General features: G+C 39.7%; 1 protein-coding gene across 6 annotated transcripts in view; it reads left to right on the forward strand.

The window, feature by feature from the left end:
• HACL1 (2-hydroxyacyl-CoA lyase 1) overlaps positions 1-23,688 on the forward strand; it is a 44,895-nt gene extending 21,207 nt beyond the window's left edge. For 5 of the 6 annotated variants that reach the window (XM_017881773.1, XM_017882017.1, XM_017881945.1 and 2 more), the window contains 9 exons: positions 2,583-2,718; positions 7,256-7,361; positions 9,081-9,164; positions 10,547-10,648; positions 14,031-14,185; positions 14,617-14,775; positions 17,939-18,046; positions 19,064-19,250; positions 21,700-21,854. In XM_017881773.1, coding sequence (XP_017737262.1) covers positions 2,583-2,718; positions 7,256-7,361; positions 9,081-9,164; positions 10,547-10,648; positions 14,031-14,185; positions 14,617-14,775; positions 17,939-18,046; positions 19,064-19,250; positions 21,700-21,732 — 1,070 coding nt within the window. In that variant the 3' untranslated portion in view covers positions 21,733-21,854. Of the gene's footprint in view, positions 1-2,582; positions 2,719-7,255; positions 7,362-9,080; positions 9,165-10,546; positions 10,649-14,030; positions 14,186-14,616; positions 14,776-17,938; positions 18,047-19,063; positions 19,251-21,699; positions 21,855-23,556 lie in introns of those variants that run through there. The other variant, XM_017881854.1, reaches the window with a different exon arrangement.
• Positions 23,689-25,105: the final 1,417 nt, after the last annotated feature.

Consider the following 25,105-nt stretch of genomic DNA (forward strand, 5'->3'; position numbering starts at 1 on the left):
CTCAGCCTCCTAAAGTGCTGAGATTACAGGCTTGAGCCACTGCGCCCGGCCTAAGGTAGCTATTTTTAACATTTAGTACATTTCTATTCCTTTTTACACATATATTACGTACTGTGCTGAAACTATGTAGACAGTTTTATATTCTACCTTATTCATTTAAGATTATAATATTTTTCATCTTAGAAGTATTTCCTAAATATAATTTTTAATGTCTCTTCACGTGTACATTAACACTTTCCTGGCAAATATTTAAATCTTTGCCAATTACTATTTGTTTGTTTAGAGTAGCTGTGGCAAACATGTTTGTGCCGAAAGCTTTTTCTGTATTTAGGATTTAAGATTCCTAGAAAGAAAAGTTAGAGGGTATTAATATTTTTAAGAGTTTTGTACATGTTGTCATATTGTTTTCTCCGGAGGTGGTGTACCAACCAACTTATACTCCTGTCAGCAATTGATTATAGTGTCCACTTCGTGTTCTGGGACTGAGGCTGCTGGGATCACCTATGACCATGCTAATCAATTATCAACTGCTTAGGAACTAAATACATAGAAACTAAAAATAGTTTGATAGTGTACGACAAAAAAATTGAGGTCACAACTGAGTTGAACGTGTTATATGATGTATTAGCTCGGTGACTTTGGGAAACAACTGGTTTGAGTCTCAGATTACCTCACTTGTAAAATAGGGATATTAACTGCCTCAGTGGGATATAATTAAATAGCAAAGTATGTGGAAAGCACTCAGTGGATGCTAGTTTTCATTCTTCTTTTAACAAACATTTCATGAGTGCTTATGATAAGGCAGGGATTACACAAAACATTCGTGAGGGATACAGAGAAATAGTGGTTCCTACCTATTGGGGAGGGGAGATAGACCTGGTAACAAGTAAGTGCGGTATACTCTTGTGCGATGTGTACAGAGAGGCTGAGGTGGGTTTTCAAGGAAAGCAGAAACAATTTGCTTGTGTAGGTAATATGGAAGGACTATCCAGAAGAGGTGACAAAACAGCTGTATCTCAAAAAAGCAGACAGTGGTTTACCAAGTGGACAGAGACCAAGGGCAAAGCAGGAAGAGAGAACGGAGTGTACAAAGACATTGAGACAGGAAGGAGAATACTTTCTGGATTAAAAAAAAGAATTATTTTTCATCATACATGTATGAGAAGGGATTTCAAGGTAGTTTTGTAGAATGGAGCATTATATTGAATCTGCAAGTGCGTGATACTATTTACTAGAATTATAAATACAGAATATGGAATAATATACTAGCCTTGAAAAAGTATAAAATAGTAAAAAAATATAGTGGTCTTGATGACATTAGAAATGGAATATTTGAACAATAAGGTATTTTTCGTGCCATCAAGGGAATAGGGTGTAGGGTTATTCCCAGGCACACAACTGTGAAAACAAATGATATTGTGGGCTGAGCGGGGTGGCTCATGCCTGTTGTCCCAGCACTCTGGGAGGCTGAGGTGGGTGGATCCCCTGAGGTCAGGAGTTCAAGACCAGCCTGGCCAACATGGTGAAACCCCGTCTCTACTAAAAATACAAAAATTAGCCAGGCATGGTGGCAGGTGCCTGTAATTCCAGCTATTTGGGAAGCTGAGGAAGGAGAATCGCTTGAACCTGGGAGGCGGAGGTTGCAGTGAGCTGAGATTGCGCCATTGCACTCCAGCCTGGATGACGAGTGAGACTTTGCCTCAAAAAAAAAAAAAAAAAAGAAAAGATAATGTGTCCCACTAGGGTTAGCCCTGTTACAATCACAGAATTATAGAGCCTGTAGAAAGATCTGCATATCTTTAGAAACTTAATGCACCTTAGAATTTCCATGCCTGGACTAGGAGACCTTGTGTAGAGGAGGTTTGCTGGAGATGAGGACCAATATGTGAGGGTAGAGAGAGCTTTTCTCTTTTGGGGCAATATTCTTCCCAGGCCACCTGGGCCTCCCAATGAAGCTGGTGTGTTCAGGGAATTGTAGAGTGTAGTTCAGTAGGACCGTAGCATAGAATGGGTAAGTGACAGTAGCAAGAGCTGTGAGATGTGACTTTTGTTTTGGGATAGACATCCTTCAGAATAATTGAGAGTGTTATTGGTGGCAAATTAGAACTCTTACTTTGGTAAGCATTTAAAAATACTAGCGATAAAAACTGTAGTCACAATTTGTTTTGAGTTCAAGCCCAGGTATAGGCAGAAGGAGAGTATTTGAGAAGATCTACAAGCAATTTCTTAGGAGGTCAAGGAAGGAGGATTGCTTGAGCCCATGAGTTCAAGACCAGCAGACCAGCCTGGGCAATATAGGGAGACCTCGTCTCTTCAGAAAATTTTAAAAGTAGCTGAGTGTGGTGGTGGTGTGTGCCTGTAGTCCCAGCAACTCGGGAAGCTGAGGAGGGAAGATTACTTGAGCCAGGGGAGCAGATGTTACAGTGAGCCAAAATTATGCCACTGCACTCCAGCCTAGGTGATAGAGTTAAGTCCCTGTCTCAAAAAATAAGTAAATAAAAAGCAATTTCACATGAACTTTTTTAAGGGTCACAGTGCCTAGAGCTTAACTGAATTGTCCAATGCATTTGCATTTCTTGTAGGTGCTGCTTATGCTCATGCAGAAGACAGTATCCAGAAATTGGTGGAGCAATATAAACTGCCATTTTTGCCCACCCCTATGGGGAAGGGTGTTGTCCCTGACAACCATCCATACTGTGTAGGTGCAGCCAGATCCAGGTGTGTGGCGTTCCAGATTTTAAATACAATGGCTTGGTAGATTTTAGGCTAATTTAAATTATTTTGTGATCTTCATCTAGGATGGAGTTCTGAAAGAATCGTGGAATTTTAAGCATACCTGTTTATTTTTGGACTATCTTTTGGCTTTCATGGTTTCATATGAGAAATCTGCAGACAAATTATTGTTGCTCTGTATGTAATATGTTGTTTTTCCGTGGCTGCTCCTGAGATTTTCTTTTATCTTTTGTTTCCAGCAGTTTAATTATGATGTGTCTGGACATGGTTTATTTTAATTTAGCCTGTTTGGGATTCTCAAGTCTTGAAACTGAAAATTTATGTCTTTCTCTAAATTTGTCTTTCTCTAAATTTGGAAAGTTTTCATCATTCTTTCCGCAAATCTTTTTTTCTATGTCAACCTTCATCCATTTTGATATTGTCTGACATGTCCCTGAGTATCTATTCATTTCTTTTTAATTCTTTCATTTTATATTTTGTTTCTCTGCTCAGATCTTCTATTTTACATTTCTTTGAAGAATATTTTCTATACTTTATGATGGAGTAAGTTACAATAGTTTCTTTGTTTATTAATTCCAACATGTGAGTCATCTCAGATTGGCATCTATTCATTATCTTTTCTTTTGAGAGTTGATCACATTTTCTGGCACTTTTGTACTGAGTAATTTTGGATTGTATCCTGGATTTTTGAATATATATTTTGAGATTCTGGGTCATATTAAAATCCTCTGTACAATGTTGATTTTTGTTGGTTTCTCTTAGCAATCAACATGATTAGATTAGCTTGACTACAAATTGAAGTGTGAATTTACCATAAGTAAGTAGTTCCAGGGTCACTTAAGTTTCAGAGACTTTGCTGTGCTGTTTTCAGTCTGTCTGCACATGCTCAGCTCAGGGGTGAGCCCCAGACGTGTACCGGTTCATACCCAAATTAGAGATTTATTTTCTCTCCTCTGTAGGCTCCCCACCCCCACTCTCCCATTCTCAGGTGCCCCTTTTCCTGGCTCTTGCTGCTGCCTTATAGTATCACATAACTAAAGCTGCCCTCTGAACAAGCTGCAGAAGAAAAAAATAATGGAGATTGTCCCCATGCTCTTCAGACCACAGGGACCCTTTTTTCCCAATCCCTCTTGCCTGAGAGATGATGTTTCTCCTGGAATTTTAGCTGCTTGGGAGCCACCACAATGCAGCTCTGCAGTAGGGCTGCCCTCAGAGCAGAGCTGGGAAATAAAGAAAATAAGAAAAAAAAACTGACCATTTTCCCCCAGACTGTCCAGCTTGCAGTGGCCCTTTTCCTGATCCTTTGGCAAAAAAACAGTTTCTCTGCGAGTTTTCGCTGCTTGCAGTTCTGCAACTAGGGCTGTGTTTGAGTGAAAGCCAGGAGACAAAACACGGGGGAGAAATACCTTGGAAACTTACCCTCTGTGTGGATTGCTTCTTCAAACTTATCCTATCTTGGCTGGCATTGGAAGCTTCCTCTTTTAGATTTTAAGACATGCTTTTAATGTACTATAACTTTTTTCTTTTTAATTTCTTGAAATGTCTTTATCATGAACTATTCTAACTATACACACAGGAAGAGAGAATAATGTAACGAACACTTACATAACCACTACTCAGTGTCAACATAAAAAATACAGACAGATGAATCTCTAAGTAAAAAAGGTTTCATTTGGGAATAATATATAATAAGTAGGATTGCATCAGTTATTAACATTATTTTATATTGCTTTAGGGTTTTTGGGTTTTTTGGAGATAGGGTCTTGCTCTGTTGCCCAGACTGGAGTGCAGTGGCACAATTACACCTGATTGCAACCTCTGCCTACTGGGCTAAAGCAATCCTCCCACCTCAGTCTCCCAAGTATTAATAGCTGGAACTACAGGCGTGTGCCATTACAACCTGGCTAATTTTTGTATTTTTTGTAGAAACGAGGTTTCACCATGTTGCCCATGCTGGTCTTGATCTCCTGGGCTCAAGGAATGGACCCATCTAGGCCTCCCAAAGTGCTAGGATTACAGGCATTAGCCACCATGCCCAGCCTAGGGTATTTTTTTTTTTTCTTTTTAGGAAGCAAAAAATTATGGATTCATTTGCAGTCCCCTAAATATCTTTTTTGATCCCATTTTTTCCTTCCCTTTCCAAGTTTATTACTGTCACGTATTTGGTGTTCTTCATATTTTCATTCATGGGTTAAAATTAATTCTGAAGGTTTTTAATTTTTATTTTGTAGAGACAGGGCCTCACTGTGTTGCCCAGCCTGGACTCAGACCCCTAGGTTCAAGTGATCCTTCCACCTTGGCCTCCCAAAGTTTTGGGAATACAGGTGTGAACACTTGGCTTCTGAGGGCTTTTTAAATGTAATATTTGCTGCTAGATCTTTAATTGTTCCTCACTTAATGCTACTTTAATATATCATCTTTTTATTTATATTACTATATATAGTAACCAAGTTAATTCTTACACTGTTAATTTTTTTAAAATGAAGTTTATCTTCAATCTAGCCAGATTTTAAGAGGATAATATTAATGACATTGCCAGTGTAAAAAAGGTTGCAAGGGGCTATAAATAATTGAATCAATGATTTCAAGAGTTTTAGTGTATCAGTAAGCAAGTCTGTCCTGTTGATTGCAGTTATCTGTTTGTTAAATTGGGTCTCATAGGACTAGTACAATATTGAAGATGATTTTTGAGTATGTACTTAATTTTTGAGTATATAATATCTGCGAAAATTGCATTTATCACCGAAGAAGACAAAAGCGGTAAATACAGATCCTGTATGGCAAAAGACACGAAAACGGGAACTAGATAAAAGACGCAGAAAAATGAGAAGTGAAAAGCAAAACAAAACCCACAGCGATGATGATGATAAACTCTCCTGGAAAAAGGCAGACATTCAGATTAGATTAGTAATAACAGCAACTATATGTGTTATAAGAGCCACATCTGAAACATAATGATACAGCTTTAAAACAAGACTGGGCAAAGATAAGTGAAGTAAAGAAAAAGAAAGCAAGGGTGGTTGTGTTACAAAAGTAAATATCATTAAAAGATTAGAAGTTACATTGACAAAAGTATTAAAATATATAAAATAAAACTTAGAAATCTAGTTGATACAATATTTTAGAAAGCAATTCTGGAATATGAATCAATAGTCTTAAAAATACCTCTTTCTAGGGACTAATGTGAAGAGTGCATTAAGACTTAAGTATGAAGATGTGCAACCTAGCACTATTAATAACAAAATATCCAGAAATTGAGAAAACATTAAATAAATTTTGGTATATGTGTTCAGCAAAATATATAGCCTTTAAAAGTTGTGTTTAAGAACTTAATGACAAAGGAAAACTTTTTTTTTTTTTTTTTTTTGAGACATAGTCTCGCTCTGTCGCTAGGCTGGAGTGCGCCTAGCCGCAGACTGCGGAGTGCACGTGGGTGATCTCGGTCACATGGCAACCTCCTGCCTCTGGGATTCAAGCGATTCTTCTGCCTCAGCCGCGTGATCTCGGCTCACTGCAACCTCTGCCTCCTGGGTTCAAGCGATTCTTCTGCCTCAGCCTCCCGAGTAGCTGGGACTACAGGTGCATGCCACCACGCACGGCTAAGTTTTGTATTTTTAGTAGAGACTGGGTTTCACCATGTTGGCCAGGGTAGTCTCCATCTGTTGACCTCGTGATCCGCCTATCTCGGCCTCCCAAAGTGTTGGGATTGCAGGCGTGAGCCACCGCACTGGGCCAGGAAAACATTTATGTAAGCAAAAGTATATGAAACAGCCAGGCACAGTGGTTCATGCCTGTAATCCAAACGATTTGGGAGGCCAAGGCGGGTGAATTGCTTGAGCCCAGGAGTTCGAGACCAGCCTGGGCAAGATGGCAAAACCCCATCTCTACAAAAAATTAAAAATTAGCCAGGTGCAGTGGCACGTGCCTGTAGTCCCAACTGCTCAGGAGGCTAAGATAGGAGGATTGTTAAGCCTGAGAGGTAGAGGATGCAGTGAGCCATGATTGCACCACTGCATTTCAGCCCAGGCAAAAAAGAGAGACTGTGTCTCAAAACAAAACAAAAAAAATATATGAGACAGTATTATAGTATGTAAGGTCAACTATGTAAAAATATATTTGCATACAAAAAAAGAGTGGATGAAAATATGCCAGGATATTCATAATAGTTTATAAGTTGAAAGTATTATGGGGTGATTTTGTTTTTAGCCTTATACTTTTTCTGTTTTTTTCTAGATTGTCTACAGTGGACTTGTACTAATTTTCTAATTATAAAAAAGTAATAAAAGAGTATAGATACAGCTTATGGTAATTTTTTTAACTTAATTTATATTTTAGATAACTATTTATATAGAATGGTTTTATAAATTATTTTAGCTTGAAAGATCAAATATACCCTAGAAGCTGATTCTGAAGTCTGATGTAAGTTCCAAATGATTTAGACTTTTCAAATACTTTAGAGATAAATTTTAGAATAATTCAAATAAGAAATATAGTTATACTTTTATATCAATTTTTTTAATAGGGCTTTGCAATTTGCTGATGTAATTGTGTTATTTGGTGCCAGACTAAATTGGATTTTACATTTTGGACTGCCTCCAAGATATCAGCCAGATGTGAAGTTTATCCAGGTACTTAGGAGGAACTTAAAATCAGAAATGTCTGTTCATTATTCTCCCTATCAGCCATAATCAGCTCTGTTTTCTTCTTGATTTCTATTAAAAAAGCTGTTCTCTTTTTACACAAGTAGAATTTTATAAATTGTCTAACATAATTACAGGTACCAAAATAAGCTTCCTTTTCTAACCTATGAAGCATAATGTGCTGCTTTACTTCTAGCCAGAAAACCTTTCAAAATTAAGTTTCAAATAGTTTAAAAAGCAGAAATTGTCTTTTCTGCACAATTCAAGTATATTTAAAGGTAGAGAAAAGAGACTGTAGGATGGTAGACTAGAACAAAACATTCGGCCTTGTTAGGGAGTGAGGTTTTCTTTCAGATGCCAAAACTTTTACCTTTCCAATGGGAATTTCTAAATGACACTGTTTTATATGTCATTAAACAGTATCCGGAATGTATTCTGACCTGTCTTTGATGATTCTTGTATCATTATGACCCACCTTATAAGCCAGTTTCTTTACTGATGTGGAAAATACTGCCTGCATAGTGGCACACAAACCTTTTTGCTCTACACGGATTGGCCCCATTTTGCTTGATGTTTTTGCTTGGTTAGTGTTTTTGAGACAGCATCTTGCTCTGTCACCCAGGCAGGAGTGTAGTGGCATGATAATGGCTCACTTCAACCTCAATCTCTCGAGCTCAAGTGATCTTCCCACCTCAGCTTCCTGACATGCTGGGACTATAGACGCGTACAACAATGCCTGGCTAATTTTAATTTTTTTTGTAAAGACACGGTCTCACCATGTTGCCCAGGCTGGTCTCAAACTCCTGACCTCAAGCAATTCTCCTACCTCAGTCTCCCAAAATGCTGGATTACAGACTTGAGCCACTGTGCTTAGGTGGTTTTAATATTTGATAAGCCAGCTACAGTTGCCCTTTTCCCAGTCTACCTTTTGCTACTTAAGGAGTCAACTTCTAATTGCTCCTTTCCCAGCTGAGCGCATTGAGAACTAAAACCGCAGACAAGCAAGACTGAGTTAACTGGAAGATGCTGATACCTCTTGATTGCCCCACTTGATTATAGAATGAGATACATCCCCTTTGGGGTGGCTAAATTATTCCTCTTTGCAGAAGCCATTTTCATTTATTCATGGCCATCCAGAAATGGAACTTCTGAGTAAATGGAGAAGTAATTACACCATGTTCTTGGAGTGATTCTCTAAATGTGATTCCCTGGGCCAGCTGCATCAGCACCACCTGTGAAACCTGTTAGAAATGCACATTTCTGGACCCTACCCCAGACTTATTAAAATAAAAAACTCTGAGGTAGACTCCTACAGTCTATGGTTTATCAAGCCCAGGATACACCAGGTGACTCTGCTATATGCTCAAATTTGAGAACCCACACTCTAGATAGGAATTCCAAATGTAATTCAATAAAACTTACTGATTAGATGCAAAACTATAATTGATCAGGTCAAATGTATTCCGTATGGGTATAATGAAGCAATACCAAAATTCCGTAGAATAGATTTTTAAATGAGGCTCTATACTAGCTATGACACTAATATAGTTCTATGGACTTTTGCTTTTTTTATTAAGGAACTTCTGAATATCAAATCTTCTTTATCATGTGTTCTGTATACACAGTTCATTTATTCAGTCTTAATTGACTTCAGACATATTTTTCAGAATAAACATGGATTGTTCTTTAGCCTTGTCTCTTTTTTAGGTTGATATCTGTGCAGAAGAATTGGGTAATAATGTAAAGCCCGCTGTTACTTTACTAGGAGACATAAATGCTGTCACTAAGCAGGTGAGAACTTTTGTTTTAGTTTGTTTGGAATGCTCTTTAGGTAATAGTCAATTCTTGAAAATGTTTTAATCTTGATTTAATCTGATTTAGTCAATTCTTGAAAATGTTTAATCTTGAAAATGTTTAATCTTTAATCTTGTTTTAATCTTGATTAAAAATGATTTAATCTTGATTTAATCTTGATTCACTTGGTAACAGGTCTACTATTCATATCTGTTTTAAACAAAATGTGTGATTGAAAACTATTCTTAAATACAACTTTGGAACTTGGTAAATCCAACTTCTGGTACATAGCTCATTTTATGTAAGTTAAGCATTTTGGAAGGTGATCGAAAATGTAACATCTTTCAGTAGGCGAACAGTAATTTACTAAATAGGATCCAGCTAGCTGAAAAAGTATACCTTCCAAAGGAACTGAACTTACTGCCAAGAAATGGCTTAGCCCTGGAAAAATCTAACAGTATTTCTTTAGGTAAAAAAGAGCTTTTTACTCTTTAATCAGTGACTTTTCAGGTTCTTATTATTTGTACATAGTTTGTACATTTCACTGTGACAGGAGATAAAATATAGTCACATTTATCACTTGATTTTGGATGATACAATTTGGTATTGTTGTCATGATTACACAATATAGGATGTAATCCTGAATCACATATTAAATCACTCTGGAGCATTTGGTCTGTATCATAGGAGTCTGTGGTTATTTTTTGGTTTTCCTATAAGAGTTCTGTGGAAGGAGTGATTTTCCTTCTAGTGTCAAAGACCGAGGAGGGTCTCAGAGCCCCTGCTTGAGGTGTGGAGGAGGTAACAGCACTCCAGTCTGTCCTAAGAGCATCCCAGCATCTAGCAGAAACCCACACTGACCCAAACAGAAGCCTTCCATGTTATCCATTGATCTTCTATCAGGTGTTTACTAAGTAGAGGAAAAAAAGAGTCTGAGTAATATGGAGAGTAGAATGGCCATATTGTCTTCTTTAAGAAGATATTTCCATGTTAATATGATTTAAATTTATTTTTTTTAAAGCGGACTGGGCACGGTGGCTCATCCCTGTAATCCCAGCACTTTGGAAGGCCAAGACAGGTAGATCACCTGAAGTCAGGAGTTTGAGACCAGCCTGGCCAACATGGTGAAAGTCCGTCTCTACTTAAAATACAAAAATTAGTCGAGCGTGGTGGCAGGCACCTGTAGTCCCAGCTACTTGGGAGGTTGAGGCAGAAGAATCGCTTGAACCTGGGAGGCAGAGGTTGCAGTGAGCTGAGACTGCACCACTGCACTCCAGCCTGGGTGACAGAACGCGACTTCATTTCAAAAAAAATAGCAAAGAAAAAAAAAGCAAAGAAAAAGTTTATGTGTTTTTTTTTGTTGTTGTTTGTTTGTTTAGCTTTTAGAGGAACTTGATAAAACACCATGGCAGTATCCTCCAGAGAGCAAGTGGTGGAAAACTCTGAGAGAAAAAATGAAGAGCAATGAAGCTGCATCCAAGGTAAAATAGGACCTACTGAAGCTCAAGAACAGGTCAGGCTCATGATTCAGTTACTCTGCCGTAATGTGACATGTGCATTCCTAAAAATCACCTTGCTGTGCAAAATTGTGCAATGAAAACCCCAGGGCTCATGGAAAAAGGGGTTTAGTGGCACAACTCTCAAAAACTTTGTGTAACATAAAAATAAGCGCCTAATGTTTTAAACATGTTAAATGGTTAAGAAATATATGCCAGGCCGGGCGCGGTGGCTCAAGCCTGTAATCCCAGCACTTTGGGAGGCCGAGACGGGCGGATCACGAGGTCAGGAGATCGAGACCATCCTGGTTAACACGGTGAAACCCCGTCTCTACTAAAAAAATACAAAAAACTAGCCGGGTGAGGTGGTGGGCGCCTGTAGTCCCAGCTACTCGGGAGGCTGAGGCAGGAGAATGGCGTGAACCCGGGAGGCGGAGCTTGCAGTGAGCTGAGATCCGGCCACTGCACTCCAGCCTGGGCGACAGAGCGAGACTCCGTCTCAAAAAAAAAAAAAGAAATATATGCCAATGAATATAGCATTTTATCTTGAAAAAGACCTGAAGTTTCTGAAAGGTTGTAGCTTGTGAGTTACTGTGAGCTGGTGGAAGGAAGGTGATCGGACGTCGGATGGAAAGTTATAATAGTGGAAGTGGATGGGTGTGTTTTCGGTTTGATCTTGGCATAGAACATCATATTTAAACACCTGTAATCTGAGTGCTTTAGGAGGCCAAGGCAGTAAGATCAGTTGAGGCCTGGAGTTTGAGAACAACCTGGGCATAGCAAGACCTTGTCTCTAAAAAAAAAAAAAAAAAAAAAAGTAGCCAGATGTGGTGGCACACACCTGTTGTCCTGTCTCCTCAGGAGGCTGAGATTGGAGGATTGCTTGAGTCTAGGAGTTGAGGTGGCAATGCAGTAGATCATGCCACTGCACTCAAGCCTGGGTGGCAGAGTGAGACCCTGTCTCTAAAGGAAAAATTAACTATTAAGTGATTTTTTTTTTGGGAGTCCTTAAATTTTGGGTTGTTTGAGATGTTTTTCTGCTTTTAAGATATAAGTCCTTCAGGGCGTGCTATTATAATAGCTGTTTCATAAAAATTGAAATTTTGATCCAATGTATAGCCTTCTTTTTTATTTAACTTTTGTATCACTGCTGGAAATTTTTTTGCAGCACTCTCATTTGCACTCTTGGCTTTGCCTGGTAGCTAAGGTTTTGGAAATTGTAGTGATGCTAGAAACCATCAAACTATCTACTACTAGCACTAAAATGAATTAGTGCTGTAGGATATGGCAATTTACAGTAAAGTGTGTGTGTGTGTATGTACATGCACCCGTGTGCATGTGTGTGTGTGCATGTGTGTGTGTATTGTGCTTTCCCTATGTGAGAAAGGTGATTTTTAAAAATTGTTTTGTGTATTCCTATGTATCTTTGGTCAACTGGGTGCAGTTTTCTGGTAGAATCATGTATAAGCAAATATAAAATTTGAGTTATGCTCACTTGGTTCCCTAACATATCAATTGTCTTAGAATAAATTCATGTTTTTGCATCAAGCATTATAGCAGAATTGATTATGCATTAATCTATCTTACACTGGATTTTTTTTTTTTTTTTTTTTTTTTTTTTTTTTGAGATGGAGTCTTGCTCTGTCGCCAGGCTGGAGTGCAATGGCCTGATCTCAGCTCACTGCAACCTCCGCCTCCCGGGTTCAAGTGATTCTCTTGCCGCAGCCTCCCAAGTAGCTGGGACTACAGACACATACTACTATGCCCAGCTAGTTTTTGTATTTTTAGTATAGACGGAGTTTCACCACGTTGGCCAGGATGGTCTCCATCTCTTGACCTCATGTTCCCTCCACCAAGCCTCCCAAAGTGCTGGGATTATAGGCATGAGCCACCGTGCCTGGCCTACATTGGAATTTTAATCAACGACTGTTGCTATCCGGAGCCAGTCTCTTTTTTTTTTTTTTTCTGAGATGGAGTTTCACTCTTGTTGCCCAGGCTGGAGTGCAGTGGCGTGATCTCAGCTCACTGCAACCTCTGCCTTCCAGTTTCAAGCGATTCTCCTGCTTCACCCAGTAGCTGAGATTACAGGTACCTGGCACCATGTCCGGCTAATTTTTTTATTTTTCTTTTTTGAGATGGAGTCTTGCTTTTGTTGCCCAGCCTGGAGTACAGTGGCACGATCTTGGTTCACCGCAACCTCTGCCTCCTGGGTTCATGTGATTCTCCTGCCTCAGCCTCCCAAGTAACTGGATTACAGGCATGCGCCACCATGCCTGGCTAATTTTGTATGTTTAGTAGAGACGGAGCTTCTCCATGTTGGTCAGGCTGGTCTCAAACTCTCGACCTCAGGTGATCTGCCCACCTCAGCCTCCCAAAGTGCTGGGATTATAGGTGTGAGCCACCACACCCAGGCAATTTTTGTATTTTTTTTTAGTAGAGACAGGGTTTCACCATGTTGGCCAGGATGGTCTTGAACTCCTAACATCGTGATCCACCCGCCTCAGCCTCCCAAAATGCTGGGATTACAGGCGTGAGCCACTGCGCCCAGCCACCAGTCTCAATTTTATTTTCTGAGTTGTATCATGACTAATCTTTTCTTTCACATAGGAATGATACTGGTTTAAGATAGAAGGGACTTGCCTCTCTTCCTTGGTGCTGGAGTATAGGAGGGTCCCTCATTTATCGTGGGTATAACCTCCAGCAGAACAAAGTAGTATAGGTGAAGAGGCAGTGCTGGGACCAGATGGGACTGTTGCTGCTAAAACTCTCTGTGGCTTTCTCTCAGCCCTAAAAGGCATGTGGCTAAACAAAGGCATTTACCTTACTGTTTTCTCTCCATTCAGGGACTCTTTAGAATAGTGGGGTAATGTATCTCCTTTACTCTCAAGTGTGTTGGGGGAAAAACTAGATTTTCAGATTGTATTCTAAAATCGTGACATTTTAAGTTTAGGGTCATATTTCAGATGAAAATATTCTGAAATAAATTTCACTTTTTCTAAGGCACAATTTTCCTAAGAGTGCTCAAATAAGAATGTTTAGTTTTATTTAACCCAGTGCTTCCCAGCTCTCTTCACTATAGGACTTCTCAGAGTTTTTATTACGCTCCTGTGCATTGCGGATCTCCAAGAGGAGGGATATTCCCAAGCTTATTTAATTGTGTTCCAAACTGGGACTGTGGGACACATGTCCCCCAGGGCTGTTCACAGGTCAGCCAGCTTCTCAGAGTGGCCATTTTATAGCCATTTGGGAACCTTGTAGCTTTTGTAGTTGTTGCGTATTTCCAAGTAAGTTTGATAATAGCTTATTAACATTGGTTATTTTCATTGTATCCCAATTTAATTTGGTTACATTCCCATCTACTTTTCAGGAACTAGCTTCCAAAAAATCCCTGCCTATGAATTATTACACAGTATTCTACCATGTTCAAGAACAACTGCCTAGAGACTGTTTTGTGGTAAGCGAAGGAGCAAACACTATGGACATTGGACGGACTGTGCTTCAGAACTACCTTCCTCGCCACAGGTAAGACTTCTAAAGAAGAAAGAAGTTGTAATTCATTATAATGTGTTTAATATGAAACTACAATAGTGCAGATTAAGAAGACATTTGAGAATTAATACATGTTCAGTATGTAAGGGCATATTTCATAAAAGTATTGTTAGGTGAGGTTTTGTAGAGTTTTTATGCTTGATGTGTTCTTGGTATCCTGTGATAATTATTTACTTAGTGTTACAGGAATATGTTTATAGTCTTCCAAGCAAACATGAGTGGCTTTTTTCTATCCTTGATAAATTAGTTCCTAACAGTCTAAGGATTTTATATTGAACAAAGAGAATGTTTTTATGGTTCTTTATTTTTCCATCAACCATGTAAATAGGACTAGAAGGTTTGTGCCAACCCCATCCTCTATGACATGCCCCAGAGGGTTTCATTTTAGCTTTGTTCTCCAACAGGCTTGATGCTGGTACTTTCGGAACAATGGGAGTTGGTTTAGGATTTGCTATTGCAGCTGCCATGGTGGCTAAAGATAGAAGCCCTGGGCAACGGATCATCTGTGTGGAAGGAGACAGTGCATTTGGGTTTTCTGGCATGGAGGTGGAAACCATCTGCAGGTAAAACATCATCCTGAATCAGAGCATTTGATTCTCTAGAATATGAAAAATGACACAGAAGACCCAGTCATCTGACGAATACTTACCAAGTGTTCACCAGGTGCCCTGTGAATAGCACTGTGCTCTGTCCTGAGGATGCTAGTGGCAGTAACCCCATGGTCTTTCTCTTCCAGAACAGTATCTTTCTGGCCTCCCCATTGTGTGGTAAAAACCTATAAAACTGTGGGGAGTGGTTTTGAGGTCACTGAGAAAAATATGTTGGGGACTGAAAGAAGCTTGTTTCCTGTGGGAAATAGCAAGTGTGGTGGTTAAGGGCATGGCTTCTGCTAGGTGCCTTGGCTCACACATGTAATCCCAGCCCTTTGAGAGGCCAAGGCAGGCAGATCACTTTAGGTCAGGAGTTCAAGACCAGCCTGGCCAACATGGTGAAACCCCATCTCTACTAAATATACAAAAAAAAAAAAAAAAAAAAAAATTAGCCAGATGTGGTGAAGTATGCCTGTAATCCCGGCTATTCAGGAGGCTGAGGCAGAAGAATTGCTTGAACTGGGAGGTGGAGGTTGCGGTGAGCTGAAATCACACCACTGCACTCCAGCCTGGGCAACAGAGCGAGACCCCATCTTAAGGTGGGACAAATGGCCTGGATTTAAAAACTGGTTCTATCAAGTCAGAGCCATGTGACTAAGTCACTTCACCAAGGTTGGGCGTGGTAGCTCACACCTGTAATCCTAACACTTTGGGTGGCCGAGATGGGCAGATCACCTGAGGTCAAGAGTTAGAGACCAGTCTGGCCAACATGGTGAAACCCCATCTCTACTAAAAATATTTAAAAGAGCCAGAGGTGGTGGTACATGCCTATAGTCCCAGCTATTTGGGAGGCCGAGGCAGGAGAATCGCTTGAACCTGGGAGATGTAGGTTGCAGTGAGCCAAGATTGCACCACCGCACTCCAACCTGGGCGACAGAGCAAGACTCTGTCTCAAACAAACAAACAAAAAAGTCACTTAACTAAGCCTTAGTCTCCTCTCTTCTAAAGTAGGAATAGTATCCTTTAGGCAGAAATTTCTTGAAAAAAAAAAAAAAGTAGGATTAGTCATAGTTCCTACCTTAGAAAGATGATTATGAGGAACAAATGAGATAATCCAAACAATTTTTTTTTTTCCAAGACGGGGTCTCGCTTTGTCACCCAGGCTGGAGTGGAATGGCGCAATTGCGGCTCACTGCAGCCTCAACCACTGAAGTTCAAGTGATCCTGCTTCCTTAGGCTTCTGAGTAGCTGGGATCACAGGCATGCACCACCATGCTTAGCTAATTTTTTGTATTTTTTTTTGTAGAGACAGGGTTTTGCCATGTTGGCCACACTGGTCTCACATTTGTAAGCTCAAGCAATCCACCCATCTTGGCCTCCCTAAGTGCTAGAATTACAGGTGTGAGCCACCGTGCTTGGCCCCAGCTAAACTCTGAGATGATGCTCAGTGAACATAAGCCATTTGGATCATGTGTGTAGTTATGAGAATTCATGGAGAAACTCGTGAATTGTAGATCCTAACTATAGAAGGATGGGGGTTTTATTTTTCCAGCTATATTTAAACTGTAGTAAAACGATTTCTATTCTTAGCCAGGGCTCTTATTAGGGCTTTTGTGACTCATGTTTTTGGGCTGGCAAAGCTTTGGTAGATAAAACGTTCAAGATTTGGGAAGGTATAGTTGTCCCTCCATATCCATGGGGGATTGGTTCCAGGACCTTCCTCAAATACCAAAATCCAAGGATGCTCAAGTGAGTCCCTGATATAAAATGGTACAGTATTTGCAAATAACCAATGCATATCCCCCCATATATTTTTAATGATCTCTAGATTACTTTAAAATGCTGAATACAATATAAATGCTATATAAATAATTGTTGTGCTGTATCACTTAGGGAATAATGACAAGAACAAAGTCTGCATGTTGAGTACAGACCCCAATTTTTTTTTTCCAAATATTTTTGACCTGCAGTTGGTTAAATCCACAGATGCAGAACTCAGATAATGAGGTCTGACTATATGTGTCTGTTAGAGTGTCTTTATTGACAACAAAGTGATATACATAAAAAAGATGACTTATGGGGAAGTCAGCCTTTTAGTGGATAATGATTCCTTTTGAGCATGGAGAGCAAATAATTACCACAGTCCTGTTATTTAACAGTATGCAGTTTAGTTTTGTTTTTACCACTTGCCCTTGGAAATTATGTTAGAAAATAAAACCTACATTCTTTTCAGTCAGTAACATTTAATCAACCTTTTCTTTTTTGTCTTTGCTGTACTGTTTAGCACATTGTTAAATACGCCTTTTCTGTAATGATTACACCAGGTAATGTGTTTCTGATTATGGGTGTGGTAGTTTGAGTGCAGATTGTGTGTGCTAGTCACTTGTGTATCTCCTACAGCATCTAGCAAGGGCTGGGTGTCTGTGGCGAGCTCAGTAAATAGAAAGGTACTTTTCAAACAGTGTTCCTAGGAACCAACTAGAAGTGGTCCTTTAGAGAGTATTGAATAGGGAAGGTGTTCTTCGTATACCATCTAGACTTATGAAAACCTAGATTCAGAAAAGCTCAGTGATTTGTCTGAGGTTCATAGCTAATAGCTAAAGGACTATCAACCCTTTTTTTTTTCTTTCTGAGATGGAGTCTCGCTCTGTCACCCAGGCTGGAGTGCAGTAGTATGATCTCGGTTCACTGCAACCTCCGCCTCCTGGGTTCAAGCGATTCTTCTGCCTCAGCCTCCCGAGTAGCTGGGACTACAGGCCTGTGCTACTATGCCCAGCTAATCTTTGTATTTTTAGTAGACACAGGGTTTCACCATATTGGCCAGGCTCATCTTGAACTCCTGACCTTGTGATCTGCCTGCCTGAGCCTCCCAAAGTGCTGGGATTACAGGCGTGAGCCACTACGCCTGGCCAGGACTAACAACTCTTAATCTTGCAATCTTTCTGCCTTTCCATGATGTTTCTGTTAATGATTTGATATTCTTTCTTAGGATAATAAATGCTTGACTTTTAGTCTTCCTCTAATATCACAAAAAGCTTATAGAAAACTATTCATTTTAAGTTAAAATTTCAGCCCAAAGAAAAGAAATTACTTTAGAATGAAGAATGATGTCCTTCATATTTTACTCTCACTTTAGGTACAACTTGCCAATCATACTCTTGGTAGTGAATAACAATGGAATTTACCAAGGTTTTGATAGCGATACTTGGAAAGAAATGTTAAAATTCCAAGATGCTGCTTCAGTGTAAGTAACCAAGACCAATGTCTGTTTACTTTCTCTCACCCATTTTAATCTCTTTTAAAAAAGTCTTCTATATTGGCAGTAATGTGCCTACATGGTATGAGTATTGTCTGTTTTGATTGTCAGCCCTTCTAAAGAGCAGAAATCCTGTCTTAGTTCCTCTTTGCACAAATATCCATGATTAGGTGCTTCAATAAATAGTTTATAATCAGGGAACAGCTGAAGACTCAGATAAATGAGTGTGATGTCTGAGCCTTGTTAATGAAAAGGCTTATTGCAAAATGCTGCCAGGACTGGGAGCAATAGTAGGACTACTATTCCTGTTACACTAAGTAGAAATGTGGATGTGTACATATTATTTATGTTCCAGAGGCCTACCTGCCTTTTACCACTTAGCTAAATCTTGATCATCTGATGGCAGAGCCAGATTAAGATGGTATTGTAGCTGGCGGTGGAATGTGAGATAGATGTGAATTTGTGAGCCAGCCTTGGGGTGGAACAGGGTGTGGGCGTGTCTATTTATGCCTCGCTAACTTTATTTGTTGTTTTCTTGTTATGTGTTGTTTTGCAGTAATCTTTTTTTTTTCATGTTTTTCTTCTGGATTCATAATAGTTGGTAGTGTAGCCTGTGCTATCTAGTGTAGTAGCCACTAGGCATATTGCAACTGTTGCAATTTAGATTTAAATTACTTCAAATTAAATGAAGTTAAAAATTTAGTTCCTCAGTTTAGACATGTTTCAAGTGCTCACAGCAACAGGTAGATATTGGCTACTATTTTGGATCACACAGGTTTAAAACATTTCTGTCATCACAGAAAGTTCTGCTGGACATTGCTTTATAGACAATTATAAACATAGGAAAAACTCAGTGTACTGGCATCTCAGCTTAAGTGTTGAAGTTAAAATTATGCCTTTCAGTTCAGCCTAAATTTTTTTAATGAAGTATTTCAGAGAATGACTTTTTTTTTTTCTACAAGGTTTAAGATTTAAATTTCATTAACTCATGACCTTGTTTTTCAGGGTCCCTCCAATGTGTTTGCTGCCAAATTCACATTATGAGCAAGTCATGACTGCATTTGGAGGAAAGGGGTATTTTGTACAAACACCAGAAGAACTCCAAAGGTCCCTGAGGCAGAGCCTAGCAGACACAACTAAACCCTCTCTTATCAACATCATGATTGAGCCACAAGCCACACGGAAGACCCAGGTAAATACAGTTGCTAAGCAGAAAGCAAGAAATGCATCTGCTTCCCCTATCCCCCTTCAAAAAGTATCTACCAAACAGAACACCCTCCGTCATGCACAGAGGTCTTTCTAAACCTTTTCTGAGTTTGGCAGTTTCATTTATTTGTTCAGTGAATATTGAGATATGTGTTAGGTGCTACGAATAGCATGGCAAGCCAAACCAGGCTCAGTCCTCACTTTCATGGAGCTTTTATGGTCTGGTAGGGGTGAGGGACAGTCTGGTAACCTCACAACTGAACACACTACGACAGAGTGAAGCAATTGCTTGGAAGGAAAGGAACCCAGTTCTAAGCAAACATACCACAAAGGAATCGATTTATGTTGGGGTTACAGGGAAGGCTTCTCAGAGGAGGTGATTCTTAAACGGAGATCAGAAGGATAAGCAGAGACTAACTCGGCAAAGGGGAGAGGGAAGAGATATGCAAAAGGCTCTGTAGCAAGAGGAAAGAGAAAGCATGGCAAGTCTGAGTAAGAGGGAGAAGCAACTGTAATACGAGGATTTGTGCAGGTACATTCAAAATTAGTTCGTTTGACCTCTAAAGTGAAACTACAGTGTTGATTATAGCAGTAAAGTAAATGACAAAGTTCATAGCATGAACCTCTCCTATCCCAGATTAAGTTGCATTTCATGCTTAATTTTCTACTGCCATCCTGGTTCTGCCACTTGCCTCCTCTTGTAACCTGTCATCCATGCGAACACTTTGCGTATCAGCCACTCTTTTCAGAGCAGGTATTTTTTGCAAGTACTTTCTGTCTTGGTTCTTAAACATATGGGATTTCTTTCTTTTGTGAACAAAGCAGTGGATGAATGGGCGAACAGATACCTGGATAATCAATGAAATATAAATTAACTAATTTAGATACTAAAATATATAGAATTCTACTGAAATTCTATTTGTGTAAAAATAGATTTCAGCAACTTTGGCATTTACTTCCTAGCAGAGAGAGGAGACACTCAAGAAGCCTAGTGATGAGGAAGATGAATGCAGAAAAAGTAGGCCAGTAAGCTGAAGGGCAGGGGGCATTAGCAGGGATTTCTGTGGAGCAAGCAGGCAGACTGTTTTCAGGGAGCGTCAACAACTTTCAGAATCTATCTGTACTCCTGCGGGTTTGTGGATTGTCTTTTCTCTTTTTAAGTTCTATTTAAAATAATTTATACCAGTCAGACACTCAATAGACAGGCTTTTTCATCTCATGCCACTTTATGGATTTATAACTGGGTGTATACTTTCCAGTGACTGGGATGTTAGTTTGGTAACCAAAAACACCCTCCTCTGGGCACCAGGCTGTCAGAGCACTGGGGAAACTAAAGCCACTATAGAAGCCTGACGAATACATATAATCTTGATGGCTGGGCCCAGTGGCTCATGCCTGTAATCCCAGCCCTTTGGGATGCCGAGGTGGGCGGATCACTTAAGGCCGGGAGTTTGAGACCTGCCTGGCCAACATGGTGTCTACTAAAAATACAAAATGCAAAAAATACAAAAATTAACTGGGCATGGTGGTGCATGACTGTAATCCCGGCTACTCAGGAGGCAGAGGCACAAGAATCTCTTGAACCCAGGAGGTGGAGGTTGCAGTGAGCTAAGATTGTGCCACTGCACTCCAACCTGGGTGACAGTGAGACTCTATCTCAAAATCATCATCATCATCATCTTGAGACCTATGTTAATCACAGAAAAACCCTAACAAATTCTCTGCTAGTGAGTTCGCGCTTCTATTGATTTGCTTCCAATGATCTGTTCTACAATTTCTCTATGAATTTTGTTTGAATATTGCCGGAGAAATATAAGTTCTCGTCTTCCTCTTTTACAATTCTATGAGGATTATCTTTATATTTCTTATGTTTATCACTTTGAAATTATTTTCATTCCAGTGGAATTTACATACATTATACTTTCCAAACTGTTGATTTTTGTCTGTCTGTCCATCTGCCATTTGTCTTTGATTCTCAGTGTAGGCTGGCCACTTTCTGCCTCAATATGGGAATGCCTGTATCTGTGCCTGTGTCCAGGCCGTATGTGTAGGATGGTGTTAGTTCTGGAAGAGGCTTCCATGCACAGTTCTTCTTACTCTTGTTCTCAGACCCGGGAGCTCAGCCCTCTGTGGGCCTCCTTCATCTCCCTTCTCCTTCTGAGTGTACTTGTGGCTCTTTTAGACTATAGTTTTTGTGCTCTGATTACTGTTAATGGAAGAGGACCCAGAATGCCATTTTAGATTGTTTTATAGGACACAGCAGGAAGATTCACTAGTAGGTTTTAAGTCCTTTTTGGGAAAAGCACCAGAACAAAGACAAACCTCATTTTGCCACCATTGTGTAGGACTTTTAGGTTTTAGAAGAAGTGAAACAATGAGGATATGATTTGAGACAATCATTTCTTTTACTGAATGTTTGTTGTCTTCTTTTCTAGGATTTTCATTGGCTGACCCGCTCTAATATGTAAATAAAGACGCCAGTTGGTGGTCTTGAGTTTTCTCTTTCTTGCAAGATGAAATTTTATTTTCCACAGCAAAATTACTCTACTGTTAAAATTGTGCAAAATAAAATAAACATTTTAAAATGACATTTTACAGTAAAGGAATTGATTAAAAACAGAAAAAGTTAGAAAAAGTAACAGAAGAAGTTATTCTGCCACAAAACTACTTACAGATGAATGGAGAGCTTTTATTAAATAATAGCATTGTAACTGCCTAAATGTTGATTTACATATCAATATTCTTTTACTGCCATAGCGTGGATGTTTGTTCCCCAAAACCTCATGTAGAAATTTGATCTCCAGTGGTGGAGGTAGGGCCTAATGGGAAGTGTTTGGGTCATGGGGATGGATCCCGCATGAAAGGTTTGGTGAGTTCTCAGGGTAATGAGCTCTCCTTCTATTAGTTACCACTGGGCTGGTTGTTAAAAGGAACCTAGCAGCCAGGCACAGTGACTCACGCCTGTAATACCAGGATTTTGGGAAGTTGAGGCGGGCAGATCACCTGAGGTCGGGAGTTCGAGACCAACCTGACCAAAATGGAGAAACCCCATCTCTACTAAAAATACAAAAGTAGCTGGGCATGGTGGTGCACGCCTGTAGTCCCAGCTACTCAGGAGGCTGAGGCAGGAGAATCGCTTGAACCCAAGAGGTAGAGGTTGCGGTGAGCTGAGATTGTACCACTGCACTCCAGCCTGGGCAACAAGAGCGAAACTCCATCTCAAAAAAAAAAAAAAAAAAGAAAAGGAACCCAGCACCTTCCCTGCAGGGAACCTAGCACCTTCCCCACCTATCTTCTGCTTCCTCTCTCCCCATATGGACTCTGCACACACTGGCTCCCCTTTACTTCTGCCATGAATAGAGGCAACCTGAGCCCTCACCAGATGCCCAGTCTTGAACCTTCCAGCTATCAGAACTGTGAGCTAAATAAACTGCTTCGTAAAACAAGTTACTTAGCTTTAGTAAATATTCCTTTATAGCAACACTAAACAGACTAAGGCAGTTACCTATCTTTTAAAATTGAAGGAAAAGCTGTAAGAATTATCTAATGTAGAGACATGTTCAATTAGTTGAGATACATAGGCTCTTTCTGCTTCCTATTTTATTTTTTGACCACTCAGTACCTAAGTATTTAGTGGGGCTTGTCCTGTATTTTGTGAATTTGGTTTTTTTTTTTTTTTCTGGAAAGAATTTACTGAGCCAAAGGCAAAGTCACACCACACCCAAACTAATAATTTCAGGATATATTTGGACTAGCGACCTAAGTTCAAGCATACCACGTTTAGACCAACGAAGTTAACCTTAATATATAAAGAACTCAGACCGGAGGGAGTGGCTCACACCTGTAATCCTAGCACTTCGGGTAGCCAAGGCGGGTGGATCACTTGAGATCAGGAGTTCAAGACTAGCCTGGCCAACATGGTGAAACCCCATCTCTACTAAAAATAAAAAAGTTAGCCGGGCATGGTGGCACACTCCTGTAATCCCAGCTACTCAGGGAGCTGAGGCTCGAGAATCACTTGAACCCGGGAGGCAGAGGCTGCAATGAACCAAGATCCCGCCACTGCTCTCGAGCCTGGGCAACAGACTTAGTGCGCCTCCCTCTCAAAAAAAAAATAAATAAATAAAATAAAAGAACTCATATATAAGAAAAATATTAAGGGGCCAGTAGAAAAATGGGCAGACGGGATGAATGTACAATTCACAGAAAAAATATAAATGCTCAATGAAAGTATGAATATAAATAAATATGAATATGTAAGTTATATTGAAAATCCCTTTTTTTTCCCCCAGCCTATCCACCTGGCAAAGAACTTTCTAAATTAATCTGAATTGTGGTGAAGTGGAAGTGAAAATGAGACTCCCACGCTGCTGATGGAAGTTGAAGTTGGTACATTTCCATAGAGTAATTCTAGCATTGCTTGTATTTGGAATCTTAAAAATGTTCATACCCTATAAGTTTTGACCCCATGAGGGTTTTTTTTTTTTTTTCAAGACAGGGTATTGCTCTGTTGCTCAGGCCAGAGTGCAATAACATGATCACGGCTCACGGCATCTTTGACCTCCTTGGGCTCAAGTGATCCTCCCACCTCAGTCTTCCAAGTAGCTGGCACTACAAGTGCATGCCACCATGCCTGACTAATTTTTTTATTCTGTTTTTGTAGAGATGGGGTCTTAATATGTTGCCTAGGTTAGTCTCAAACTCATGGGCTTACGCTATCCTCTTGCCCCTGCCTCCCAGAGTGCTGGGAGTACAGTCATGAGCCACTGTGCCAGGCCCCAGTGATCTTATTTAGGAAATATATCCTAAAGAAATAATAAAATATTTGGTCAAATATTTATATGAAAGGCCATTTTGCATAGTTTTATTTAGGAACAACCCCAACGTTTAATAGTAGGACATTGGTTACGTAAATGATGATCTATCATCATAAAATAAAAATTGTGTTATTTATTAATTGAGAAATAATCACAATACAACATGTGAAAAGAGCAGCAAGCTACAAAATGAAATGGAGTGAAGTAAGGAAATACCCATACTCATGCATACATGCTTGCTTACAGAACAGAGATGGGCACAAAATTAACTAAAATTGTAATACAACTTGGTAGATGGAATTGTAGGCAGTTTTATTTCTTTAACTTTTCCTTTATATAATTTTATAAATATGTAATTTTTATTATCAGAAGCAGGCATTATTTTAAAAGAATATTTGAAATTGAAAGGCATCACTTATTTTCAGGGTCATTCATGTTTTTTATCTGCAGTTTTACATACATTGAATCATAAGACTTTATATCAAAATTCAACTTGTTTGCACCACCCAGATCAGACTTGTCTACACTAGTTAGTTTAGGCACAAGTGACCGCCACAAAGTGGTAGACTTCAGTTTTCGGGGTGAACCCAGAAGATACTGTGATTGGACCCCTGACAGGCTCATGGAAGCAGCCCCATTTTGCAGGCATTCTTATGTCCTGCACAGGAGGAAGACACTATGAAAAGGAGCATTTGGACTGGATAGCTCATGTAACCTCACGAGCCTCCTCCCAGTCTGCCTCTGGACACACCGCAGGCAGCCAAATGCAATATAAGATTTTGCCATTAGGTGGTGTAGAGGGCTTGATTAATATTTATAAATTGAACTGTGTAAATCTGTTACTAAATACTAGATAAAATTCAGGGAAAATACCCCTTTCCTAATCATATTCTCTCAGAGAAAAAAAAAATTCAGACAGGTTGTTAGACTGTCCAGCAGAGGTCAGTCTAAATGTATAAAGACCACATTAGTCCAGGGCACTAATGGACAGAATCCATTGACTATTTAGTAAAAATGATCTTGA

Source organism: Rhinopithecus bieti, unplaced genomic scaffold (assembly GCF_001698545.2).
Source record: "Rhinopithecus bieti isolate Rb0 unplaced genomic scaffold, ASM169854v2 scaffold_12, whole genome shotgun sequence".
In the NCBI taxonomy this organism is placed as follows: Eukaryota; Metazoa; Chordata; class Mammalia; order Primates; family Cercopithecidae; genus Rhinopithecus; species Rhinopithecus bieti.